The sequence below is a fragment of the Zeus faber genome (assembly GCF_960531495.2).
Source record: "Zeus faber genome assembly, chromosome: 20".
Lineage (NCBI taxonomy): Eukaryota > Metazoa > Chordata > Actinopteri > Zeiformes > Zeidae > Zeus > Zeus faber.
In genome coordinates this window covers 10611250-10623930 of record NC_137207.1, presented here as the reverse complement: position 1 = coordinate 10623930, position 12681 = coordinate 10611250, and the positions used below count along the sequence as shown (strand labels likewise).

The following is a 12681-nucleotide window of genomic DNA, read 5'->3' as shown; positions in this document are numbered from 1 at the left end:
ACCCTCCAAGCTTCCAAATTTGGAAAACTTGATTAATTAAATAAAATGTGATGTCAAAATTGAGGTTGATATCAATCAGATATCACCAGGTTTCATATCAAAATTGATATCGGATCGTAAAATGGATGTCGATTTCGGAAGCGGCGACAGCGCTTTAATACGCTCTGATGATTAAATGTTAAAAGGCCTCGCCCTTCAAATTGAAGGTGGGTCTCAACCACCAAAAGAAACTAGAACGGAAACACACATCATACGGAATGAGAGACTCGGAGAAGACGGTGTTTCACTGAACGGCTCACTAGTTACACAACGCAACACACACTGGGACGGTGATCGGCTAAACACGCGTGTCTTGAATGTTCATGGGGACGACGAGACAGGAAGTGACATCATTGGGCCATCGCTCCGCTCTTGTGTACAGTTTGAAGATAATTCTTCGGTCGGGGGTTGTGTCGAACAGGGCCCTGGTCACACTCTCTCTCTCTCTCGCTCTCTGCGGTCTCTAATCCTGGATCAGGAACGGTGGCTCGGCGCCATTTTAATCTTCGTGCGCCCCCTCATTGAGTAAATATGCCGCGGCGGACCTCGCCGCCCTGTGAGTCGGCCATCTTTACAAAAAGCATATGTCATAGGTTAGTGTCAACTGAGAAAATATCTCATATTTATTAAAAGCCTGTACAGAGAAATAAATTATAGAAAAATAAAATACTGCATTTTTCTGGCCTTTGTATGGGCTAGCAAAGGAATTCCTTCCGTCTAGTTTGGGAGAACAGTCGTAGAAAACGGATCAGCGAGTTTCAGGGCGTAGCTAAATCTGCAGTACAGCGATTGGTTCCTCGTCCAGCTGACCCTGGGAGGAAACAACTACTAGTCAGGCTACAAAATATCAATCTCCGAAGCTTCAACCCAAACAACAATCATATTGTCAGAATGATCGTACTTTCAAAGACTGCTATTAATACCATGGTTTTTTTTTTTAATGTGACGCGTCGGGGGGGGACTAGTAGTGCGCGGAATAAGCAGAATGTGGAGTATCGGGAATGGCTAAATGGGAGGGAGTGGTCAAAGACAGAGGGGACAGTACGGAGGGAAGAACAGACGTCGACGTTTAAGCAGCAGAGGGATGAAAGGTAATCCGTTGCGATGGAGAGATGAGATTGGCAAGAGTACGGCCGAAGGGAAAGGAATACGGGGCGAAGGTTCTACTGGTTCTTCTTGTCCTCGGGGGGAGAGTAGGGTGGAGGCTTGTCCTAGACGAGAGAGAGAGAGAGAGAGGGTTCACACTTTAGACGAGGCAGATTTTCAGTGTGTTATTGTCAGTTATTGAAAAAAGGCCTGGTTAAAAAAAAAATAATAATAAAAAAGGTGTCGGCACTTTATCATCCTTGCCGACGGAAAAGCAAAAAAAAAACATCCCCATCATAGTGAGATTGCGTATAGATATTTTCTTGGGTTTCTGTGTGAGCATATAAAATAACAACAATTTAAGGATACAGAAACAGAAATATGAATCTTGCTGCAACCGCCTTGCAATTCCATCAGGGACCCCCCGAGAGCGGCCGCCTGCCCATTGGGGAGCCCTGAGGTTTGGGGTCGTACCTGTGGCAGGTAGACGTGCGTGGGAGGGAAAGCGGCGGAGCTGGCGCTGGCTGCTGCCTCCGCTGCTTTGGCCTCCGCTGGGAAGAAGAGACGGGGGGGGAGCCGTTGAGAAACCGCTTCACTGCATTCTTTTTTTTTTTTTTATAAATCATTATAATCAGTTCCGCTCGTGTTAATGGATAATTCCAAAACAAGTCGTTCCCGGAAAATGCTGTTTGCAATTCTTCACGTAAATACCTTCTGCTCAGGTACTGAACTGTGCACTCATTCGTTAACTTCGTTGTCGGCCCACGTATGTACGCACCTGCTGATGTGGAGGGCAGGTCCGGATCATGGGGGGGCTGCTGGCCCAGTTGGGCGGAGTAAGGAGGGGGAGGCATGTACGCGGCGGGGCCGTCAAACGTCGGGGGGCTGGGGTAGAAGCCACCTGCGCGGGGCAGGAACGTGTTGGGGTGATTGGGTTGCTATTCAGTTGTTATTAGGGCAGGCTCAAATTTGGGATTTCAAGTCTATCTTGGTGCACTAAAGCAGTGGCTCCCCGAGTGGGGTCTGAGGACCCCCCTCAAAAGTCCTTCAAAACGTCCAAGAAGTCCCCAGCAAATCGATGAATAATTCAACCTCATCATTATTTAATATACAAGACATTAGCACGGTTACAGAATGTACGATAGCGACTTAACTATAATATAGATGTGCATGGAGGTCTGGACTCATATCTAACAATTAAAATCTTCCCAGACCAGAGTCCCGGAGACAGAATGGTATCGCGTTAAGGCTCCTTGATATGAAAATGGTTGTGATTGGCTGCTCAGGCTGCTCTAGATGAAGAGCCAAAAGCATGAAGTTGTCCTCTCAATCTATGGCTATAGAAGCTGATTTCAATGATCACTCCGGGGTGGGGAGGGTGTGGTTTGAGCGGCCACACCTGTCCTGGGTCTCGGTAATTGGGGACCCAGGATCAGAGTGGCTGCATACCTGTTGTTCGTCGGTTGGTCTAACGGGCGACAGGTTAAAACCCCCGTCCCCACACTCAGGAGAGAGGAGCCCTTCTCATGACAGGTGTCCGTCTGCTCCTGGGCTTGTTCCACTTAGCCCGCTACCTACAATAAACTGGCAATGTTTCAACTCCATGGTCTGTGTGTCTGTGCCGGAGAACCCTGAGAACCCCACTTGGGTGGGTGTGTTGCAGGAAGAAACTGCGACAGTCATGTACTCCCTCTCTGGCTGAGAGTTTACAGATCCGTAAATTAAAACAGTTTCATAACTGATTAGAACGTTCCTATCATCTGGTACATGATTGAAGGTGTGGACCTGGGGGAGGAGGGTTGGGGTAGGAGTAGCCAGGTGGGGGTCCCGTCGGAGGGTACATGCCATTGGAAGGGGGCGGGGGGCAAGCATAGGCCCCATTAGCCATGTATGGGCAACCGCCAAACCCAGGGGTCACCGGCTGACCTCTGGACGCTGCAGATCAAAAAAAAAAAAAAAGAAACCTTCATCAGCGGGATGCAAGTAATATTACCAGAAGCTGTACTTGTATTGTGCGTGTTTTGTATTTGACTGGCATGCGTACCCTGAGCTGCCACCTGCAGCATGCACTGGCCAAACTCTATGGCTCCGCCAGCAGCAAAGATCAGCTTGAAAGTGGCCGCTCCCTCCCAGCCACCTTCAGGGACGAGAGGATCGTCATTCTCATGTGAGTAAGTCGTCTGGATTTGTTTTCTTTTGTCTTTTTTCATTATCTTTCATTGTGGCAGAAAGACAAAAGTGCTACACTGTGTATCACAATCAGGAAAATGTAGTCTCTTTTTGGCGTTCGGCAAGAAGAGAAAGAAAACAATGATAATCCAAGTCAAATAAATACAATTTGGAAAATTCAAAAATACAGTAAATATTAATCAATATAAGTAAATAAAGCATGTAAAATAACATATTGTATATATACAATGAAATTAAATAGTAGAAAATTACAAATGCAAAGATTATAAAAGATATAATCAAGCTGCATGCAGCAATACACAGGGTCCCGTATCGACACCAATTACAAATTTTCGAGTTCCCATGGGACGCTCATCTCTACATCAGTAATACTACTAAAACGAGCTACTACTCAAACGAGTTACAATCTTCCGAGTTTCCATTGAACACAGCATCGGGTGACGCAATGACACGGTGAGTCCTTGGTGACACACAGAATTACTAATACAAGGATACACTTGTCGCGTGTTGTGACTTAATCCTAAAAATTAGAAGCTGGCTGTTTCCTACCTTTGGTCCTGCCTCACGGTGTCTCTGTGGAAGGAAATCACTCCCTGTGGAAGTTCCCAACAACACGGCTCCATTCAAACAGACCTAACACACTGTGCACGTCCCCTGCGAGGCTTTCCATCTACTTTTTAAACTTTTGGGACTGAATTAAAACGGACACGATTCGGACCCGTTGCTCTGGAGCTGCAGGCGAACTCAAGGACGCAAACTCGGAATACGTTTTGGACCGTTTTCGGCTCCGACAGTTTGTGTGTGACGACTGGCTCGAACGCCGCAAAATAAGGAGGGACACGGCACCGGGTTCGATGCGAACAGAATGCGGTTATTTACAAAAAAGGGCAAAGAAGAGATCAAATATCGAACGAAAAGCCCCTCCGATGTCAAGCACATAAAACGATACACACACACACAAACGGGCGCAGTTTGCAACCATTACAGATTGCCCTTAAACCAAATTGTAAAGGAAATACATGTGCATTTTTCGTACGGATGAAAAGGTGTGAATGTAAGTGGTAAGTGCTCCTCTCTCTTGTGTCCTACTAAAACTCTCGGCCCAAAATGCAGCGTGAGCGTCCTACCTCCAGGTTCTGCGCTGACGGCGCCTTTGATGTAGTTGGCTCCCAGCACGGGCTGTTTGACCTCGCAGCCCTTCATCAGGTAGAAGGGCATCATGAAGGACTGCAGGGCATCCTGCCCCTTGGCCAGGAAGATCACCTGCGAGACGAGTGGGGCAATATGGCTTCAAATACCATCATGATACAAGCTTGAGATATTCTTTATAGCCTAGAAATGTTCCTTGTGTTCAGAAAGGGGTGTGGGTGCTTTAAGTAATGAAGCGCGTCGTTTGGATGTTGTCCTTTTGGGGTGAGGAGCATTTCCGCATGTTTTACAGAGGATATATTTTTGATAAACGTCCGTTTGTTTCAGCCTGGACCACCTCCACGCCAAAGAAGAAGCCTGGCTCTCCTTTTCAGGCATCAACTCGTTCACCCAAAACAACCCACTCGTGCTTTTCTTCATCAAATCTAATTTCAGGCTGTGCCATTAGGTTTAGAAAAACAAAAATGACATCTCACAGCCATGTGTCATGTATTGAACCTACGTTTTATTAAGCTTATTTATTATTAAGTTAATTTTGTTAATGCACAATTTACTGCTTTTATATTCAAATCGTTGATACAGAGGTTAACCGGTTTGCGGGTTTATTGTTAGGTTAACTGTCAATTTCTTCTGCAATCATTTATTTCTTTATTGTGATCGCTTATTGTTCTGATTTGAGCTGTTGTAAGACTGCAATGATATCAAACATTAGCTTTGATAGAGCGGCAATAATATAAATCTCACATTCGTTCTAGATTCCATTGTCAAACGTCACATCACAACATTTAAAAATCATTCTGGCTTTTAAAACTGCACGAATACTATTGTGGATGTCATTACATAACTCACTCATACTGTGCAAGTTGTTGTCTAAAGATTGTCCTGAAGCTTCATACGGGAGGTGGAGTAATAATGGGAATTCTGCAGCACGAGGTGGAATTCCACACATCATCCCCTTTTTTCCCCCCTACATCCTGTTGGGGCCAAATACAGTACTGAATCACGCCTGTTGAGCCCCGCCTCTTACCCTATAGGGAGTGAGATAGATGCTTCCCTTCTTGCTCTTCCTGAACGCTTCCGGCAGGCTGTCTGCGTCACAAAACAGCAGCTCCACGTTGTCATAGTTCATCAAGATGCTGGAGACAAACGGACACAGGCGGATGCAGGTTAAAAAAAGGCGGCAGGAGAGTCACTCAACCTATCTTCTTCAGGCTTCACCTGGCTTCACCTGGAGCAATACCCCTCCCCGGGATCTCTATCCCCATTTAGTCTTCTCTACCTCATCTCTTAAAGATCTCCACCGGTCAGCCACGACATTAAAACCACTGACAGGTGAAGTGAATAACATGCCTCATCTCGTTCCAATGGCACCTGTCAAGGGGTGGGATGTATTAGGCAGCAAGTGAACAGTCAGTTCTTGAAGTTGATGTGTTGGAAGCAGGAAAAATGGGCAAGCGTAAGGATCTGAGCCACGTTGACAAGAGCCAAATTGTGATGAATAGACGACTGGGTCAGAGCATCTCCAAAACAGCAGGTCTTGTGTTCATGGTGTGCAGGGGTTAGAACCGACCAAAAGTGGTCCAGGGAAGGACAACCAGCGACAGGGTCATGGGCGCCCATGGCTCATTGATGGTTGTGGGGAGTCTAGCCCGTCTGGTTCGACCCCACAGAAGAGCTACTGTAGCACAAATTGCTGAAAAAGTTAATGCTGCTAAGATAGAAAGGTGTCACCCCAAAGAGAATCTTCTGTACCTTTATGTCATCCCCATTTACTCTTAAAAAGAATGATCTCATTCTACTAATGTTACTTATCTTATTGTTATGGTTCGACGAGTACCAACAAAATGTACTTTATTGTATGTTGCTTCGGACAAAACTGCCTGCTAAATGACATAATGCAATATCACGAAGAACCATAATAGGCGTTTTCACACCGAATAGTTCTGGGGACTCCCTGAGGTGAACTAGGAACTGGGGAGGTCTCCCGAGAACTAAATGTCGTCAAGGGTTTTTTTTTTTCTGGTTGGATTCCCACCGCTAGTAGGAACTCTGAAGTGACGTAAGCCAATGGGGCTTCAGCACGACTTCTGTGTTACATGTCGTATTTACAGCGTAGCTTTGACTCATTTCACCTCATCAGTCCACCAAAATCTGTTTCTGAAAAAATCTGGGGCGAGAAATAAGCAATCCAGTTGAATTTTCACTTGTATGAGATCTACAAGATGTAATTTAAAAGTTTGTTCCGACTTTCGTAAGGCAAGGGCTCGCATTGGGAGACCGCGAGGGACCGTGGCCTTACGTCTGGACCAGACCAATCACCGTGCACTTACATTACTGAGGGTTCCTCTTTAATTTTTTCATTAAATCTATCAATATATCCTTCCATGGATAAATAAATAAATATATATATTATATTTATTGTGTGTGTGTGTGTGTGTGAGAGAAATGAACATTTACAATTAAAATAAAATTAAAATAAAACATTTAAATAAAATTAAAAAAATGTTAATTTTTTTTTTTTTTTTTTTCTAATTACAACAAATAATAATTCAAATAATAAATATAGCTGTTAGCAGCAATCGGCGGCAGAAATAAGCAATCCAGTCGCTGGCTCTTCACTTGTATGAGATCTACAAGACGTGATTTAAAAGTTTGTTCCGACTTTCGTAAGGCAAGGGCTCGCATCTGGACACCGCACCCGGATGTTTTGTTTCATTCAATGAACGTCGGAAGATAAATTAAATGAAATAAATACATCTTCAATAAAAATACTATTTTTGTCGTTTTTTTATTTTTATCTTTTATTACCGCCGAGTGTACGTGGGCTGGTCGCCACCCAAAGTCTGTCCTCAGTCCGAGGGACCGGCGAGGGACCGTGGCCTTACATCTGGACCAATCACCGTGCACTTACATCGCTGAAGGTTCCTCTTGTGCCGGTGAGTCCCTGCCCTGGAGTAGGAGGTAAAAAAGTCCCTCAAGAACAGCGTTTTAAGAACTACGAAGGTTCCTAGACGGTTCCTCCAAAAAGTTATAGAACTATGAAAAAGTTCCTGCGGTGCAATACACACTGTATATTGCATATTTACACACACACACACACACACACACACACACACACACACACACACACACACACAATGACATGACCATACACATATTCATTGTATTATCTTATTACCAGTACTGTCATTGCATATCATTGCCACACACTGCTGCTATATGCTACCTGTACTACCTGTCCATATTGGGCTCACCAGTTAGAATAGTGCTACTCCCTGTTAACTTCTGTTTGTGGATGTGTACATGTATATGTTGTTTTAATTTCACTTGAATTTTTATCTCTTTCTGGACTTGCAGTTCTGCCACTGCTGTGGCGTGAATATTGCCCCAGGGGATTAGTAAAGTTATATCTTCTCATATCTTAACATCAACTGGGTTTATCTGACGCCGTTATTTACCTCAATGTGCACTTTGACCTCCTATGTAGGCCCAGTACAATGCAACATTTTTCCGTTGTGTTTTCAGCTGGTTTTATGATGAAGATCTAAACTTATTTATGAACATTTATTGACAATACGACCAATTCATGTCGTGAAATATTCATTACTCAACTCCAAGTTTCCCCATCTCTGCCGTAAACAAGGCCCAATCACAGGGCCACTATGTCAGTTCATCCTGTTACCAACTACATAGTAAAAGGATTAGGTTTATGTGTGTCCTAAGCAGGGGTTTGAATTTAGGCCCCGGGCTCCAGCGTGTTCTGGAAGATTCAGTTACTGATGATAATGTCGTGTCATGTTGTGACTTACACAGAACCTCACAAATGGCTTCTCACTGTTTTGATGGTGACAAATCGGACAGAAAAAAACCCACACCACTAGTGAGAGCAAATAAAGTTGTCCACATGGCTTCACTATTATTATTATTATTATTATTATCATCATCATCTTCTCCTCTAAAGCACTGCACATACTCTGTTGCATACTGTTCATGTTATATACGTACAGATATAATAAATTATACCATAATATTTAGATTATGGGTATTTCTTTGCCTGTATATGTTGCTTCTTGTATCTCTTTTTTTTTCCCGGTTTAAGATCATTCCGTTCTTCCAGACTTTGCTTCGCATCGCCGTCGGAGTTTGCCCGTCATCGTCCCGCCGCACTGCACTTGTTTGACTGCGTGTGACACATAAAGAATCTCGAGGTAAAAAAAAAAAAAAAAACCTCGAATCGCGGTCTCAGCCACGAATCCCTCTCCCCAAAAAAAAATACCGGGAGGCTGCTCGGACGTTGACGCGTGAACGGAAATAAAGCTGTCGAGCTCCTCTTTGTCTGTGACCGGACGCAACGTGAATCCCGTGCTACACGCAGGGAGGCACGGGGGGGGGACGGGGACGTAGAAGTTATCGTTAGCTAACATGACGCTGGTGGCTAACGCACCTTTCGCTGTTGTTGATGATGACACCTCCGGATGCGGAGTGGTTCTTGTTCAGCGCCATTTCGACGTCCGCCCCGTCCTGTCGATGAGAATACGGGTAAATCAGGATAACAAAAAAAATAATAACAATAATAATAATAATAATAACAGCCAACGGTTCTCCCCAACGCTGCGCTCGGGGGTAAAAGTATGTCGCCTGCCAACTGTTGTGATGATAGTGATGCTGGCGATCACGTGACGTCACACGTACACCTGCACTTCCGCAAAGCCGAAGCCACGCCCACAATGTGACGTTACCTTTTTTTTTTTTCCCCCCCCCCGTCATTTGTAGAGTGACGTTTATAAATATTTTTTTCGTTAAATCTATCAATATACTCTTCAATAAACAAATATTTTTTTATTGTGTGATTTATTGTGTGTGTGTGTGTGTAAGATGAACATTTACCATTAAAGTAAAATGAAAATAAAACATTTCAACAAAATTAAAATAAAAAACATTTATAAAACGATATTCCTCGTTTTTTAATTATAACAAATAATAATTCAAATTATAAATATAGCTGTTGGCAGCCAAGGGCGAGTGTCAAGCCTGGAACCGATGCCTCGCCAAAGAAGTCGGACGAAACGTACGTACAAGTGATGATCATGCAATGCAAAGCTGTTGATGCATCCGTTTTTGCGTGCTCTATGACCTCTGGCCGTTGGGCAGTGTAAAATAATGCGCCGAGTCTGGAAAAGCGTGTTCGGTTCACATCGGGTGGAGCATTTGCAAGCTACGGCTTTTTCGCCAAAACGTTTCTGGCGGTGGCGGTCATTTTGTTTGGACTTTCGTAACTGGACAAATTGGACAAGTGACCTTGATAAAAAACAATTTCTCGCCGAAAACAATTTTCCATGAGGAGCTGCATCATCTGACACCACACACAATGGTCGATAATAGATAATGACCGTAGCGCCCCCTGTGGGCGGAAATGTACGATTGGACTTTGGACTTTGGACTTTCCACACAACAAGTTCAGTGACGATTGGACAAACTTTAACCCCACCTTTAGGCCCCCGAATGTTGATTGGCCTGTGGCGGCCATCTTGTTATGACAATCGACTTCATCTTGCTTGAGCCCATGAAACGTTTGGGTTGTGCTACCACCCTGGTTCTAGGAATGAAGAACGAGAGTTCTCGCTATGCCTTAACTTGTCTCCAGACAGCTCCACTGAATAAAGCTGAAAGCCCCTTTTAACCAACCAAATAACGTAGCCGAAAAGACCGACACCTTGACCGGAGCCTGGTCTTCTCCTTCTCAGATATCTGAGAGGGGTTCAGCCACAGGTGGCGGTGTGTCACCACCAAAAACCCCATCACACAACCTGCATCCTGTGCTGCACCCTTGGCTGTCGCGAGGGAGAAGTTGGTGGCTTTGCGCAGTTTCACGTAGGTCTCAGGGGTTGGCATTCCCCTCCAGGTCCAGTAGGAGCCTGGCCTGGTAGGCCTGCAGCAGGCAGATGTTGTTGAGCAGTGCTGCAGCCTGCCCTGCGGCCTTGTAGGACTTCTTCGCCGGATCGGCCCTACATGCCTTGGATGGCAACTGAGGCTTTTCCGCAGTGAGGGAGGCGCACAGGTGAGCGGCTACTGATTCCTTCGGGGGGGGGGCATCGCAGGGTATCTCAACTCCGGTTCGGTGTACAGGGTCAACCACTGGCTGAACGCCTGGATGGGGGAGCGCGTCGTCTGAGGAGCACCCCAAGGCGGCCTTACCTCCGTGGTGAAATCCTCCAGCACCGGGAGGGCACGCGGGGGCAGCGAGTCCAATCCCCAGCCTCCATCAAATACGCCCCGGACAGCATAGAGGGAGCTGCGGGTTCAGGGTCTGCCCAAGGGACCCCCCCAGCTTCGCCATAGTTGCTCCAGGAGACGCAGCGGCTCCTGGTGGCAAGCCCCCTGGGACGGTTGGTTCAATCGCATCTTGTGCCTCCTGACCTGGCTCTTCTCCTTCCCCCTCCTCCTCCAGCCCCAGTGGGCCGCGTGGGCGTCCCGCAACTCCTGGTGCGCGGCCATCTTCTCCTGATCCACCTGGTGTGGGTGCTGAGGGAGAGCGAGGCGGGGGAGCGCGGCCTCCAAATAACGCCTAAGGACGGAAGAGTCAATTCCTTCCTCATCGCCCTCCACCAAGACACTCGTAGGCCTTTGGGCAGTATGGGAGCGATTGGGGAGGGAACCGAAGATGCCGGCCCGATGGCGGATGACCTCCAGCGGCGGGCTCAAGCCGCCTCTCTTTTCGTTATAGAGGGCTTGCTTCCAACAGCGGAGAGGTGTGAAGTATGATGGGTGTCCGAGTGGCCCGACCACAGCCTGTCAGGACCAAGTTGAGGCTTGGTTGGTTTAAAGGGGCTTTCAGCTTTATTCAGTGGAGCTGTCTGGAGACAGCAGAGACCTTTATGCCTAATGCATAAAAGGAGCCATCGTGGTAAGAAAACCTTCAGCCACAAGTGTCCTCACATTGGCTTTGTTGAAATCTGAGACACAATGTATACTGTCGGATTAGTAACCATTTTCATCAATTTTCTGGTATAGCGCCCCCTTTAGGCCAACTGGATGCAACCCGTGTCAGTAGATTCAGTAGAGAAAACTGGACTTGGGAACCACGTTTTGTGAAAATTGGAGCAGGAGTTCAGAAGCTACGCCTTCTTCATGTTTATGCAGCAATGCCCACAATGCGTTGGGACCTGTGGCGGCCGTATTAAGAGGAATTTTAAAAACTCTTTTGATAATTTAGAAAAATGGGAGCGAAAGTAATTGAACAAAATCGGTCTGGTTGAAATTGGACAAAGGGCCTCGGAGGAGACGTCGAATGATTGTCTTTCAAAAAATGTAAAATGACGAAAGATCTATTCGGGGGCAGTCGATGGTGTCGACATCAAAGTTGTAGACCACGAGGAGACGCCTCATATGACGCCAGGACTGTGAGGGTGGGATGATCGGGGTGCGAGATATGGCCGTGTGGAAAGTGCAACCGATTGGTCCGCAATTTTAGATTGAGACCGATGTCTGTGAATATGCCGAATTTTGTACTAAGAGATTTGTGGGAACACGGAGATCTAGAAAAAGTGCCGGAATAATAATAATACGACGTAGTGTTTGAACCTTCGGTGCTTGACACCCGAAATAATAATATAAATCCTAAACACTGAGGATGTTAAAGCAGGCAACAGTGAGGAATTAGAGCGAACGAGTTAGGGATTACCGCAACTTCCTTTTATAATAGTCTAGGCCCCCAAAACGAAGAACTGGTTAAAGGCCACAGCCAACACCTTCTCACAGGAAATGATGACTTCCTGTGGTATGCATCAGAGCCCCAGAGCCTCTCGGAGCCTGTTCTTCTCCGTCCGTGGAGATACACGCCCACAGACGCTCAGACACTGACGCCAGCTCGCCAAACACAAGCATTTATCGTTTGATGCCATGGCGACCACCACAGGGGACAACCTGCTGCTGGCAGCGGATCAGGTAGGGACCAGGCTTTCCTCACTGATGTTGGGTTCATGTAGGGAGGACGTTTGGTTTTGTTTTGTTTTATTTTACTTTACTTTATTTTCTTTTCTTTCAACACTTTATCTGGTTTTCAATGCCAGGCCATGTGATAAAGTCATAGTGTATAATATATTCATACAGTCAAATGACAGCCCTACTCTATGTCTGTTGTGGTGCTTAACGTAACAGCATATTCTTTTTGGAATGGAGGAGTGTTTTTTTTTTTTTGATTAATTCGTTGATTCATCT

The 12681-nt window shown here is 45.9% G+C and overlaps 1 protein-coding gene across 1 annotated transcript; it reads right to left on the bottom strand.

Annotated features, from left to right (window-relative positions):
- Positions 1 to 1115: 1115 nt before the first annotated feature.
- wbp2 (WW domain binding protein 2) lies at positions 1116 to 9109 on the bottom strand. Its single transcript, XM_080021418.1, has 8 exons — positions 8909 to 9109; positions 5492 to 5600; positions 4443 to 4578; positions 3170 to 3262; positions 2911 to 3060; positions 1904 to 2026; positions 1600 to 1676; positions 1116 to 1250 (listed from the first exon to the last, which is right to left on the bottom strand). The coding sequence occupies exons 1-8, from the start codon at positions 8965 to 8967 to the stop codon at positions 1203 to 1205; spliced, it is 795 nt and encodes a 264-aa protein (XP_079877544.1). The 5' UTR covers positions 8968 to 9109; the 3' UTR covers positions 1116 to 1202.
- Positions 9110 to 12681: the final 3572 nt, after the last annotated feature.

Coding starts and splice junctions, on each gene's coding strand:
- wbp2 (XM_080021418.1), bottom strand. CDS start 8,967: ATGGCGCTGAACAAGAACCACTCCGCATCCGGAGGTGTCATCATCAAC. Junction 3,061..3,169: donor GCTGCAGGTGGCAGCTCAGG/GTACGCATGCCA, acceptor TTTGATCTGCAG/CGTCCAGAGGTCAGCCGGTG. Junction 1,251..1,599: donor CGCACGTCTACCTGCCACAG/GTACGACCCCAA, acceptor TCTCTCGTCTAG/GACAAGCCTCCACCCTACTC.